The sequence below is a fragment of the Peromyscus maniculatus genome, chromosome 2, assembly GCF_049852395.1.
Source record: "Peromyscus maniculatus bairdii isolate BWxNUB_F1_BW_parent chromosome 2, HU_Pman_BW_mat_3.1, whole genome shotgun sequence".
NCBI lineage: Eukaryota > Metazoa > Chordata > Mammalia > Rodentia > Cricetidae > Peromyscus > Peromyscus maniculatus.
In genome coordinates, this window is record NC_134853.1 from 41,914,059 (window position 1) to 41,929,135 (window position 15,077).

The 15,077-nt window shown below is 38.2% G+C and overlaps 1 protein-coding gene and 1 pseudogene across 2 annotated transcripts in view; one reads left to right on the plus strand and one right to left on the minus strand.

Moving 5' to 3' along the window:
- Positions 1-15,077, plus strand: part of St18 (ST18 C2H2C-type zinc finger transcription factor) — a 124,213-nt gene that overhangs the window by 47,533 nt on the left and 61,603 nt on the right. For both annotated transcript variants that reach the window (XM_015986945.3, XM_076563994.1), the window contains exon 5: positions 12,226-12,416. In XM_015986945.3, coding sequence (XP_015842431.1) covers positions 12,226-12,416 — 191 coding nt within the window. The remainder of the gene's footprint in view (positions 1-12,225; positions 12,417-15,077) is intronic.
- Positions 3,332-10,767, minus strand: LOC102916050 (glutathione S-transferase A4 pseudogene; annotated as a pseudogene).

The window sequence follows — 15,077 nt, forward strand, 5'->3', positions numbered from 1 at the left end:
GGCAATTTTTTCTTTTTTTAAATATAACATTTTTATTAATTCTTCAAATGTCATACATGCTTATAGTATATTGTGGTCATAGTTTGACTCCATTCCTCCCCTTAACTCCTCCTAGACCCACCAGCCACCTCCTCATCCCCTGCCAATTTCATGTTCTTTTTATCTTTTTTTTTAATAACTTTTGGGTAGTCCCATGCACTGGAGCGTGGTTGACTTACCAGAGTCCATACCCATAAAGAGAACTGAGTTTCCCTCCTCCAGAAGCCACCAGCTCTCAGTATCTCCTTAGCAAGGAGTGGAAGCTCATGAGACATCCCACCCCCACACACGCAAAATTATGAGTTCTTTTTGTAATTATTTTTTTGAAATGATTATATAATAGTATAGTTTCCTCCTATTTTTCTTCCCCCAAAACCCAAACCCTCCCATTAACCCCTCCTTGCTTTCCTTCAAATTTGTGGCTTCCTTTTTCATTAATTATTGCTACATATGTATGTGGGGGTGGCAAGTATATTACTAAATACATAAATATAACCTTCTTAGTCTGTGTAATGCTATTTGTGTGTATGTTTCAGGGCTGACCACTTGGTATTAGATAACTAATCAGTGTGCTCTTCCCTGGGGAGGACTGTTTCTCCCACTCTCCGCGTTCCTTAGCTGCCTGCAGTCCTTTGTGTAGGGCGGAGGCCTCTTGAGCTTTCTGTAGCAAACGCTCATCGATTTGGGCACATCTATTGTCTTCCTTGTTCAGCTCATGTTTGGGCAGCCATGTAGATGAGACTTTATGGGTGTAGCTTCTGACATTTCTAGGAGATATTCTCACAGCAAACTCCCTGATCCTCTTCCTCTTATAATCTTTCAACCCACTCTTCTGAAATGATCTCCAAACCTTATATTCTGAGGTGCTGAAGTTGTGTTGTAGATTTATCTACTGGGATGGAAGTTGTATTCTTCTATAATGTTCTCTGACAGTCACAAAGAGAAGTTTCCTTGATGAGAGGTGAGGTATCTTACCGGTGGGTATAAGGCAAATATTTTGAACGTAGTTAGGGATTATGCTGTTTTAGTACAGTGGTGGTGTAGGTTCTCTTTCAATATTCATGACTTTAGTAGCCTTCGTGGTTAGCTCAGTTTTCCTTACCAGACATGATTTCCCCCTTGCTGAATGGAAAAATTTAATTTTCTTAATGGAGATTTTCCTGATCACCCAATCTGTCTGAGATTTTATCTGGAATATCTCCCAAAGACTCAAATGTTAAAGGCTTGATCATCAGCCTGGCTCCTTTAGAAGGTGGAAGGTCATGAGGATGTATCCGGAAGAGGGTTTGTGGCTCTGGCCATCCTCCTTTTGAACTCAGCTTTAAAGTAAAGAATTTTGACATGATTTGCTGCTGCAGTGTAGGCAACAGGACCAGCCACTCACGGACTGAGTCATAGTGAACTTTTCTTTTCTTCTAACCTGATTATAGCAGGTATTTTGTTACATTAATGTAAAACTGGCAAGCTATCTGAAAGTCTGATCCTTACATTCTGGATTTTTCTTTTATTCATCACTTTCCCAAAGTATTCCATCCAATGATGTATTCCATGTAGAAAATTTTACAGGAATATTACAACTTTGTGTCTCTTTCCTCTTTAATTAAAAACTCTACAAAGAGCTTTTTTTAAAAAAAAATTTCATTCAATGCTATATATATATTGGTATCATTATATATATTTATTGAATATCCCCTTATGACTACAAACTGAGCTATAATACTGCCCATGAGCTGTAGCATTGCTGAAAATTGTTCAGTTGTGTTTTTCCAAGAAGCATACAAAGCCTCAGAAACAACTGTACTAATGACTGGTTATTGTTCTAAGTATAGACTAAATTTGTTTTATAATTGTGTTATGGAATGCAAATGGATTCAAACATAGTTTCTCACTTTGGATAATTTACACTGGGTAATCAGACTAATGTACACACAGATAGCACGTGGAAATATTTGCAAAACAAACCTCCCTATAATCATGCTAAGCTCCATTCTTAGTCCATGATAAATAACTTTCCTTCCTTAGGTTAAAAAAAAAGTGTTCTCCACCAGTAGCTTAAAATAATTATGTCATCTTTTAAGAAAATGTTGAAGGTTATAATTGTAGACTATTTAGTTTTAACTTATTTAAGTTTTTTCAGTTGGCTATATTTCTGGCCTACAAAGACTGACATTTGGAAAGCTTCCCGAGGTCTTCCATGATTGGCTGTCTCTGTTCATTGAATTAAGCCCTATCTATTTAATAAATCACACTACCAAAGCTTGGCAGCTCACAATCTCCTGTAATCCCACCTTCAAGGGACCAAACTCATTTCCACTGGAAGAGCAAGAAGCACTCTAACCACTGAGCAATCTCCAGACCCCAAGCCATGTACCCAGCAATTGCCTATGGTTTAAATTGCTAGTCTGTCTTTTTCTTATTGAGAAGAATTCTTTATGTAGTCTACTTCATGCTTTGTAAGATGTGTGTCAAATACCTTTTCCTGCTCTGTGGTTTTCTTCATCATTCTTGTCTTTTGAAAATTCTCATGAAGAATGTGATGCATGTGTAGAAGGATGGGAACATTCAGAGAACACAGCTCAGTGGACAATTCCCACCCGAGCATGTCATGGGAACTGATTGAGACCTACACATGGATGGGATGATCTGCATCCTACCTGGTACCTTCAGATACTAGACCTTTTACATTTAAATGTGATGTAATTTACTAGTCTTACCCTTTAAATTTGCATTTTTAACTGGTTAACAAACCTTTGCTTCCCTTAAGCTCATAAAAATGTTGCATCACATTTTTTTTTTTTTTTTTTTTTTTTACTTATGAATGCCCGGCCTTAGCTTGTTTTAGTTTCTAGCCAGCTTTCCTTAAATTAACCCATTTATCTTTTGCCTCTGGGCTGTTCCTGTTCCCTAACTTCTGTAAATCTTACTCTTTCTCTGTGGCTTGCTGTGTAGTTGGGTGGCTGGTCCCTGGAGTCCTCCTCCTTCTCTGGCTCCTAGATCTAGCTCTCCTCCCAGATTTTCCCTCTATATATTCTCTCTGTCTGCCAGCCCCACCTATCATTTCTCCTGCCTTGTTATTGGCCAGTTCTTTATTAGACCATCAGGTATTTTACACAGGCACAATAACATAGCTTCATAGAGTTAAACAAAAGCAACATAAACAAAATTAACACCCCTTAAAATAATACTCTACTAGAGCTGAAAACTCCTGGAATATATCCTTTGCTTCTGAATTGCTCCGTAGCTGGCCTATGGGGATGCTGCCATTGGATCCTCTCTGTAGCCACCTGAGCACCTACTGCCACTGGAACTTTAGGACGTTCCTGACCATCTCAACATAGTAGTCATCTGGAAGTGGCTTCCTCTGACTCCCAGGCTGTAGAAACTTCTTAATTTTCAGAATGTTGCTGATTCTTGTCTTAAATGCCTGCAGCAGAGGGAAGTCAGACAGCACGGGAGCGCTAAGTTCTTCCCCCATCAAAATGGCTCCTAACAGCTGGATGTATGCCCAACTGAGCTGGTTGCCAACAAGAAAAGCTTCCTCGTGGTCCTTTAAAATCATTTCAAAGACAGGGAAGCAATGGGTTTTAGCTCTCTTCACGATTAATGCATAATTCTCCTCTTTTTCTTCAGGGAGTTTAAATGGTGATCATTATCATCAGGTCCAGTATATATGTCATTCTTGACTCTCTCCTTTAGATCCTTCCCATACAAATTGTACTTGGCAGCCAGGTAGCTGAGGATGGTTCTAGACTATGTCAGCAGCGTTCCATCCATTTCAACCAAAGGTACTTGGTCAAAAAGCAGGTGTCCATCCTTTTGCAACTTCTCATACTGTTCTCTTGTGTCAAGAAATATTTCTTCAAACTCTACTCCTGCCATAGCCAGGACACTATCCTGCCTCTGCCATGAAAGTAGTAGAGCTTGGGTTTGGCGTCTATGACTCCTGGTTCAGAGTTTCCGTATTCTTCTAGGATTGGGTCTCTGCATCACATTCTTTACAGTATAAGTTTTATACCCACAACTCTTCGTGAATTCTTTTGCTATAGTAATCCACCATTGCCCACAAAGCTGTGGATGACATCAACCTTGTTTGAGATGTCTTTTTCTCAGTTGAGAGCTTCCCTACTTTCCCTTAGAGAATTGCCTGTCTTTTCGATATGTACATTGCAGATCACTATCACCATTAAGTAAAGCATGGGCCACCACAGCGCATGTACTGCAGTTTCTCAGTAGTCTGTCTAATAACCAAGATGGTGGCTGAATGTCTAATAATGGGTGGCATAAAATATGTGGTTACTGTGGGCCAAGAACATAGCAGGATAGTACCAAATCCCACCCTGCTATGCACACAGTTTTAAACTTATGAATTATTTATTTCCAAAATTTTTATTTAGTATTTTTGGATTGTGATTAGCAGTGGGTAAGAAACTGAAAAAAATAAAGCCTGAAATAATGAGGAGCAAGTATACACTGTAAAGGACAAGTTTTTGGGGTTTTGCTTGCTTATGTCAAATAGATACCCACTCTACTGAAGAAATAACTGGTTCCCTAGTGACACATATTGTCCCCGTAAGGTAGCCATTGGAGTAGGCCTGTTTCTGGCCCCTCAGTGGGTTCCCTCAGTCTGCATTTGTGCTTGCATTGATAAGGCCACAGCTCAAATACCAAGCTGTATGACAAGACTTTACAGCCGTGACCATCATCAGCCCTTCAATTTTATTTTTGCTCTTTTGCAAAGTGCTCTTTGCTGTTCTTGGTTCTTTTTATTTCTATAGAAACATAGAATTTTCCATTTCTTTTAAAAACTCTCTTGGGGCTTTGATAAGGATTACATTGATTTAATAAATAAATTTAGAGCAAGATGGGGTCTTTTTATGCTGTCTTTTCCTCAGGGACACTTTAGAGTCCCTCCTTCACTTAGATATTCTGTAATCTGAAAAGGTGGTGATTTTATGGAGCTTTTGCACATTGTCTGTTCAATTTGTCATTAGGTATTTTTTATACTGCTATGCGATTCTAAATGCATTTACTTATTATTGGTTTATAGATTTGCCACTACCTTTCAAATAGCAACCTTACTGTATTTACTGCCTTATCACCAAATTTTATTTATAGTCTTTTGGATTTTCTTCAGATATAATCCCAAAGCTGGAGAGATGGCTTCATGTGTAAAGTGCTTGCCGTCAAGTGTAAGGACTTAACTCTGAATCCCAATGCCTGTATAAAACCAGGTACGAGAGCATCTATAATCTCAGTGCTCCTAAGTGGAAGTGAGAGATGCAGATATGAGAATCCTGGGAAACTCGTGGGCCTGTTAGCAAGCAATAGACCCTACCTCTCAAACAAGTTAGAAGACAAGGGCCGATACTGCTGATCCACACACACTTGTGTTGTATATGCACCCACACATGAGCAAGAATATAAATATGCACATATATACAAATCACACACACATACAACAGCTTTACAATTAGAACCCTATTTCTGTGAAAAAAAAAGTTTTCCTTTTTAATCATCATGTCTTTGTTTTTATATCATTCTTCTTAGTCTTAATACAGATACCTATGTCTCGGGCCTAGTCAGTGGGTCTGTGGAGTTCATAGGAAGTCTTGCCCTGAATTCTCCATGAAAATGTTGAAGCATGTAAATGGTTTCCTTGCATGTGGAGGTTTCTATTTCATTCATTTGTGAGGGCTCAGAATGAATGCATTTCTGGATCTGTAAGAATACAGTAAGAATAGTTTGCTATTGAAATAGACTACAAAATACATAGTGGCAGCTTTTGTGAATTTAGGTTTTCTAATGTGTTGTGTTTTTTTTTTTTCTGAAGACTGAGATTTTCACAAATTTAACTTAGAGAAATCATCCTTAGGTGATTCTCTTGTGAACTGTCTCTGTGTGGCTTGTCTGAGTGAGTCAGAAACTCATGTATATGTCACACAAATAATAGCATTTCAAATTGGAATTCCAATATCTAGATGGAGTCTTCTCAGGATTGTAACCCCAAAAGTTCTCAGAGGTAAATACAGATACTACGAAGTTAGTTTAATAAAATCAAAACCCAAAATATGATGTTTAAAGTATTTGGTGATTGATTAAGCTCCCTGGGGGCTATGGGTGTCTAGAGCAACAATTTGGACAGAACAATAAATGCAGTGCTGACTGTATTTTTTTCTGTTTCTTTCTCATCTGCTAGAAAAATATAGATAATAGAGCTCATTTATTTTCTTTACATTTCAGAGCTCTGCAGATGGGAAAACATAGCCCAGTGGAAATGATTTCTGGCAACCTTGAGAAGATATGTTAGCATTTTGTGGCATTTCTCTCCATGACATGTAAAGCACGGCTTTCCCTCATTGCAGTGTCACAGTGAAGTGTCACAATAAAGCCAAAATAGTGTGCCCTCAGGGAAAACTAGAAAGGGACCATTTTCTATGCACACACAAAGGGTAATATTTATTATAAAGCCTTTCATTTTAGCTCCAAATGCTGCCTGGGCTGTGAGTACTTTGCAATAGAGAAATGCACAGAATGTGAAGTTTAAAGCAAATGTTATGTGTAAACCTAATTTTTGTAAATGTAAATAAAAAGTGAAAAATAGAATGCTGTCATGGACATGTGTGTATTTGTAGTCCGCAGAGTGCTGGAAAGTGGCAGCATTGGCTGATGCTGGTGGAACACAAGGAGCACTAAATTGGGAACCACAAAGCTCTGTCTTGACCTGGTTTGTCATCACTGATACCATTTTCTTAGTCCTTAACATGTAATATAGAAATTATCCTCCCATTTTACATGTGGGAAATTTAATGTTCCAAAAGATTCAACAGTTTATGACAGGTTACACAGCCAGGATTACTCAACCTGTTTCAATACCCTTAATAGAAGATAAATCTAAACCTGTACTTTTTAATTAATTAAATTTGTTCTTCAGTGGTTTCATACTTGTCTATATTTATCTGATTATTCTTACTCTACCCTCTTGTCTTATCTCTCCCTTCCACCCCTGTCATTCCAACTCTCCTTCTCCACATCCATGTTTTTTTGTTTTGGGACCCAGTGAGTTTAACCAGCACTGTCTCTTGTGGGTGTGGAACTATCACTGAGGTCTGCTAGGCTCACCTATAAGAACACAACTGAAAACAATGATCTCATCTCTAAATAGCCAGTAATGCCTCAGGGAGGGATATGGCCCCGTGAGCCAATTCTCTGTCTTTGACTGACTATTGACAGGTCAGTCTTGTACAGGCCCAGTGCAGGCAAACTCCACTGTTGTGAGAACAGGTTTCAATGGCTGTCATGCAATGAAGGTAGTATTTCACAGTCCCCTTATGATCCAGCTCATGCATTCTTTCTATCCATATCTGGTATAGTATTCCCTGAGCCTTACAGGGGAGTGATATAAATGTCCTATTTAGAACTGAGTGCTCACTTATTCTCAGCACTCTGAACAGCCACGAGTCTTTGTATTTGCCACTGTTCAAAGAGGAGCTTCTCTAATCAAAACTGAGAATAGTATTTGGTATTTGTCAATGGGCATAAACATTATTGAGAAAGCATCAATTCATACTTTAGATTTTAAAAAACATTTATGTTGTTCTTCATCCTACACTTGCAAAAGTATTATTTGATCCAAATATTAAGCTTGATTTTCATCACCATTGATAGCCATCTCTTAAGTACCAAGCTACTTCTCCAATTTAGGTCATAATCAGATTTTACCTTCTTAAACATTTATGTGAACCTAATTGTGTTTATATGTGTATTGTTGGGTGTGAGTGTGTACACATTTGAAAGCAGGGGCCAGTGCATTGCAGAAGCAAGTCTCTGATCTCTTGAAGCTGGTAAGCAGTCTGTAGGCAGTCTGATGTGGGCACTAGGGGCTGAATTTGGGTCCTGAGCAGCACCTGCTCATAGCTGAAGAGCTGTCTCCCCAATCCTTGCCAGGTTGTTTTTTAAAATTCTGCAGCTCAATATCATCACTAGATAAAACAGTTGCCGTGTAAGTGCACCTGAAAATCACTAGCCAAAGCCCTGTGTCAATCACTTTCCCTTCAGTCAGAGAATTCTGTCCCTATATATAATCACTTCCTACAGAATTTGTCCAAATCTATTGATCTGGTTTGGAAATACAGAGGATAAAATAAGCTGTGAGCCCCTGCACACTGGACTCAACTGTCAGTCCCACCAACGAGTAGTTTTGCTTGCTTGTTTGTGGAATGCTACTTTCTGTGTGAATGAGTAATGGTATATGATGCTATTTAAAAAGATAGAGTCTGAAGGACTAGCAGCATGTGTGCATCCCCCATCATGAAAGAAAGAAATGATGTTTTCCCTGCTGATTTGCCCTTCCTAACTAGAACATGATGAATGGCTGCTGGTGCCATAAAATCTCTTTCCTCCACCACCTTTATCTTCTTAAATGTTATGATTACAGTGCTGTTTCATGTAGGATTCACCTTTTTAAACACATTTGTAAATGTGTGACACATATTGTTGACCTGAAAAAGTTGTGTTTTTTGATTTTGTTCAATTAAACTTTTGTGTCTCTTTATTGGCAATTCTCTACTTCTATCCTTCAACACCTAGCAACCACTATTCCTTATTATAATGTTTTATTTATTTTTTAAAGTCTTCATACATCTTACATAATTTATTTTGATCATAAATCCACCACATCCACCACTAACTCTTTCCAACTCCTCCTACTGCTCCCGTTCCATCTTCCAACTTAAGTCCTTACTTTGTTGTTGTTGTTGTTGTTGTTGTTATTAATGACCCCAAGTCCAGTCAGTGGTTCCCAAGTATATATGAATGGGGCCATCCACTGGCACATTGGCTAATCTATTAACAACCATGTTCCCAAAAGAGAGTGACTGTCCTGCCCTCAACAATCATTAGCTTCCAATGGCTGCTCCCACAAGGGTGAGGCCTCTGCGATACTTCCTCCCATTCAAACTGGAATTTCGACTGACTTCACATTGTGCCGGTCTTGTGCAAGTGACCACAGCTGCTGTGAGTTGATGTAGGCAATAGCTGTGCCCTGTCTAAAGGTCAGTGTTACACAGCTTTCTTCCTCATCCACTGGCTTTTACATTCTTTCCATTCCGTCTTCAGTGATGCTCTTTGGACTTTGGATAGGAGAGGTTAATACAGATGATTCATCCACAGCTGAGCTCTCACAGTTACTTATACTTAATTCTTTGATGAATTTTGAGTTCCTTAATTAACTGTTACCCACGGGGGAAAAAATAAGCTTCCCTGACCAAAGTTGAGTACTATGGGTGTAAACAAATATTCAGAAGACAATTTGACAGCATAACTACTTAACATAATAACAATAGTTTCCCCACTAGGGCCTGTGATCTCCCAAGTCATGGGATTTTGACCAGATTTATAGTACCAGGCATGAAGTCTCTTCTGTGGACCAGACTTCATATGGTTAGTTGTTCCTATAATATTCATACCACTATTGCAGCAGTGGGCATGTCTTGCTGGACAGGGACTAGGACAAACCACTGATGCCTTTACCTCCCAGCAGCCTGTATAGAAACTTTTGGCACTATAAAAGCTAGCTAGTGGGGGAATAATTCCCTGGTCAGTCAAGACAACCACTATTTCTTTGATTCTAAAGTGTACCTCTCTTGTGTTCCTCATCTGTAAGAGAAATCATGAACATTTTTCTCTCTGTATCTATGATTTATTTTACATAGTATAATACATGTCTTCAAGTTGATAAATGTGACTATATTTCTTTCTTGTTTAAAGTTGAATTGTACATATTGTATGTATAAAACATTTCCTTTGTCCATTCATCTGCCATGGATGTTGAGGTGTTTCCACAGATTGGTCACTATAAATATTGCTACATATAACATTCAAATCAATATGATAATTCCTCAAAAATAGAGCTACTATTGCTTCACCAATCCAATTTCTGGATATTTCTACAAAGGAATTAAATTAGAAGTCTTCCTGATTAAATCTTCATTTTAATATGTTTTGTTAGCTTCTGCTCTAATACTAATTTAAATCACTCAAATTCTTAAAATGCATTTTCCGTCTCTTCTTTTAATGTCTAAACTACAGAAGTGTCTCTCCTACTTTCTACAAATTGTCCTATGTCCTGAGAAGGTCTTAGCAACTTTACCTGAATATTTTCTGAGATTTTTCAGGGAGAGAGGTGTGGAAGTTCATTTGATTTTGAAATGTGTTATTTGGGGTTTTTTTAGTCTTTCTTGGGAGGCCCACAACCCAACTCCCAAATAAATCACATACAGAGGCTTACAGAGGCTTATTATTACTTATGAATGCCCAGCCTTATCTTGGCTTAGGTTCTTGCTAGCTTTTCTTAACTTTAATTATCCCATCTACCTTTTGCCTCTGGGCTTTTTCCATCCTCTTACTTCTGACTTGCTATGTAGCTAGGTGGCTGGCCCCTAGAGTCCTCCTCCTTCCTCTCTCATTCCTAGATCTCCCCTTCTAGTTTTCTCCTATATATACTCTCTGTCTGCCAGCCCCACCTATCCTTTCTCCTGCCTCGCTATTGGCCATTAAGATATTTATTATACCATCAGGTGTTTTACAGAGGTGTTTTACACAGTAACACATCTTCACAGAGTTAAAAAATGCAATATAAACAAAAGTAACACACCTTAAATTAATATTCCACAACAGAAATATTGAGAATTTCTTGAACTCTCTTCACATACCTATCATGTCTTACCTCATCTTTATGTCTTTGACCTGTCCTTCAAATGTGAGCTGATTATTAGGACGGTGGGTGTAAGGGCAGTTCTGTATGCCAAGTCCTTTCTCTTTATATCAGCATGGTGTGCAGTCTTGTGCTTTTCCAGACCAGTAGTTTCAGTACACATACTTCTCCACCTTCAGTAGACCCTCTTACCAAAATGTATGGGGCCCTTACTACCCTCTGGTCATGCTTCCTTTCCTTTCCTGCATTTCCTGTACTTGTTCACTTTAAGCCTGGATTCAAATCTGTGAAAACTCATTAGTTTATTTAGGAAAACTCACTCATTTCTTCCTTTCTGAATTTTTAGTTCCCTCATTTCCACTTTTTATGAGATTCTAACTATTACCCCTCTCCCCTTCCAATGTTCTTTTTTTTTTTCTGTTCCCTCCCTTGGAAGTTTTTGCATCTACTTTTTCATATTTAAGAATGTGTATCTGACTTCACAGAATTGTTTTCCTGAACATGTCACTGTCACCATCTCTGTATAGTGTTCCTGTTAGAGCAGAAAAGGTGCTTCTGACCAGTTGCTAGTATTACCAAGATTTTTTTCAGAGCTGTTAGTAAACTGTTTCTCTGTCTCCAGGATTCTTTCTCTTGGATTTTTTCATGTGAAGCTCATTCATTCATCTTCAAATAGCATTTAACAATATCTGTCATAGATTCACTGTCAAAATCCTCTGATCATCACAGATCTTGCCAAGAGAGTGGTTCTCTTAACTTCACACAGTAATCTGCATTAATTCTGTGTGAGGTGCATATAAGAAACCTGTGTTGAAAGGGAACATTTCCAAACAGAACCATGTGAGAACAGGAATAAGGATAAACTGTTGGTCATATTTGTGAAATCAAATCTTATTTATTCTCCTTTTATTTGTTTGTATGTGTGCCAAAGGAGTGAGAATCCAAAGGCACATTTCTGTGTAACAACTCTTCACATTTTTGTGTCACTGGAGATGGTTGATTGAATGCCCATAGTTGTTCTCTTGCTCGATTGCTGTTTCAGTCAAATCAGGGCCCAAGACCTGGGGTATCTCAAATTTGAGTCATGAGTGTGGCACAGACAAGCAATTTCAGTGTTGTGTTACTATTGGAGTACCCATGGTTTAATCATACTACACATTCTCTGTACCTGGTGGTGTATTTTTTGCATTAGCTGTTTCTTGGGGCTTGCAACCTGGTTCAAGTCTTATTTCACTTCCTGGGTATGTAATGAAGTGAAACACAGATTAGCATATGCTTACTCAGTATTAAGGGTGAGTTTTTAAATACTTCTGATGGACAGTGAAGTACAGTTCTCAGCGAGACTGTTAGCATTAATGATGAACCCCAACTCCTGGTCCCAGGTGCTTTAAATTAGACTTGGTGAAAGTCAAATGTTAAGCAGCAGTGATTGTATTTTACTGTGTTCTTCATCTGCCCTGCTCTGCTCACTCCAGGGCTGCCTATGATTGCTCTATGGCGAAGAAGAGGCGAGCTGGAGAGCAGGCACTGGGAGTGCCAGTTAACAAGAGGAAATCTCTATTAATGAAACCCCGACACTACAGCCCAGACATGGACTGCAAAGGAAATCCAGACAGCAGGAATGAGGATGATGGCCTCTTAGAAACGAATGATCACTCCACTGCAGGTAGCAAAAAGGCATGGCCCAAACTTTATATACTCCTGTCACCAAAAGTCACTCCTAGTCTGTGGAGAATATATAATTACTGTGGCAGTTAAAGTATATTTGGCTTTGGAAACAAAAAAAAAAAAACCAAACACTTGTTTCACTCAATATTCACTTATTAAGGTGCTATTTGTTTTAATCAGATTCAATTTAGGATATATAGACACAGCTTGACTGTGGCCTGGACTCACTTCAAGTAATGGTTGAGTTATACCTGTAGCTGAAGTTTTGTATGTCCCTCCTGGCCCACAGTCAGGACAATTCTCTCTCATCCGCAAGTCCCGCAGCCACTTGGACCCAAATAAACACACATAGGCTAATATTATTTTTAAACTATGGCCATGGCAAGCTCCTTGTTATCTAGTTCTTATATCTTAAGTTAAAACCCATTGTGTCTTACCAGTACTTTTACATCTTGCTTCTCATGGCAGCAGCTGGCAGCATCTCCTCTGCCTTTTCTTTCTCCTTCCTCTCTATCTGTTTGGATTTTCTGCCTGCCTCTAAGCTGTCTTACCATAGGCCAAATGGCTTTATTTATTAACCAGTCAGAACAACATATATTCACAGCATACAGAACAGCATTCCCATCATATGCCTCTTTGTATAGAAGGTAGAAGACACTAAGCCTTAAAGCTAAAGAGTCTGTCTGCTTAGATAACTAATATCTAAAAGAATCCTTCAAATTAGCCGGGCGTGGTGGCGCACGCCTTTAATCCCAGCACTCGGGAGGCAGAGGCAGGCGGATCTTTGTGAGTTCGAGGCCAGCCTGGGCTACCAAGTGAGCTCCAGGAAAGGCGCAAAGCTACACAGAGAAACCCTGTCTCGAAAAAACCAAAAAAAAAAAAAAAAAAAAAAGAATCCTTCAAATTACAGGACATATTTAAGATTTAAGATAACTTTCCAATGATAAAGGTCAATGTAATGTTCATTAATGATATGTATATATACACATATTTGTTGTCTATATATACAGCTAAAATATTAACACGTATTTTTATGAATAAGTATAGCATTATTTAGCCCCCAAATATAATAGTAATAGTATGACTCAATGTATGTGTTCTGTAATATTAATATTTTTACATATTTAAAATAATACCTAGAGCAATAGATTATAGAAATGACCTAAGGTTATTACCCTTAAAGCTTCTTCAGTGGGAGAACAATAGAAAAGATACCTCTGTGCTTATATTTATAAAATAAACCCTTTAAGCTTATCATTATAATACAGTAATTCAATCCTTTGCTCACTCTTCAGACATCCTTTACAGGATGAGTAAAATGTAGCTACTACTTTAAGGACTTAGAGTTTATGTCTTCCCAGTTCTCAGTTGCTGGCAATCACTTGCATCCAGGAGTTGAAGTGTCATTGATTGGTTTGTGCATGAGACTAAGGTGTCAGACATGCAAAAATTTCAAAAACCTATGAAAAGTTTAAGATATAAGGCTTGACTAATAAAGACTAGAATTAGACATGCACATATCCTATTGAATATATACCCTTTACTGAGTGTGGCATTTAGGGAATCAACATATAATAATAATAATTAAATAATTTACTTGAAAACTTAAACAAATATAAGATAGTAATATTTATAGATCATATTTTTTATAAGTAGAATTCTATAAATACCTTTGAATATTATTTTTAAAGGTATAAAAACATATTGACTGAAGACAAGTTTCAGGTCACAGAATCTCCATTTTCTTGGCTAAGTATTGAAGATTCTGTGGTTGTCTTCTGATTTGTACATGGATAATGATGTTTTTAGGCTTTCTCAAATTTAGTATATGGTTTTATGTATCAGGGCTCATATTTAAATTGTAATCATCTTTAACTTTTTCTATTTCCTTGGTCTGGCCACTTTTATATATTGATTCATAGACATGACAGATGGAACCTGATCTTAGCACAAGTTCTTAGACCTTTGTGGATTTGAAGTCTATCCATGCAGCTTGTCTGTGAGCCAAAGGCTTTATTAGGTCTGCAGACCTCCCACCTTCTGCTCTAACAAGTTGACCATCATAAATGCTTATTATCAATTAAGTGAATATTGTTCAAATATATGCAGTAAAATATTCAGTCGTAAGCACTTATAGACATCTATTTGCAGGCTTACAAAGGCTAATGGTTGCAGTTAATATTAGAGCTACTACTGATAGTGATGCTGGAATTACCATGGTGATGATTAATTTTCCACTCTTTGTGTATTTCAGACACTTTAAATGGTACCATTTAGTCCATTTTACAGTGTCACATAGTGTGTAGAAACCTGGTCTTGTTTTTACAGATGAAATTACTAAAGACCAAAGAGAGTTAATTCTGAAAGTAACACAGATTGCAGACTAGGGAGAAAGCACCTAGTAGACCATCTAAAGAACATGCAAAATAACTCTACCCCAGTTAGCTCTGCTCTGCAGGCTCAGTTCTCCTTGCCCATATTCCCCTCAGAATGCATACTGGGCAGAGTTCTCACAATGTCTACATGAAGTTGCAACTTCTAAAAATGACAGGTCGCAAATGTTTCTAGCCTAGGTCAACAGAGAAAAGATTTTAACTTGCCTTCTGCTTCTGCAGAATTTTAAGCACAGGCACAGAAGGAGAGGGAGCGGAGGCTAGCG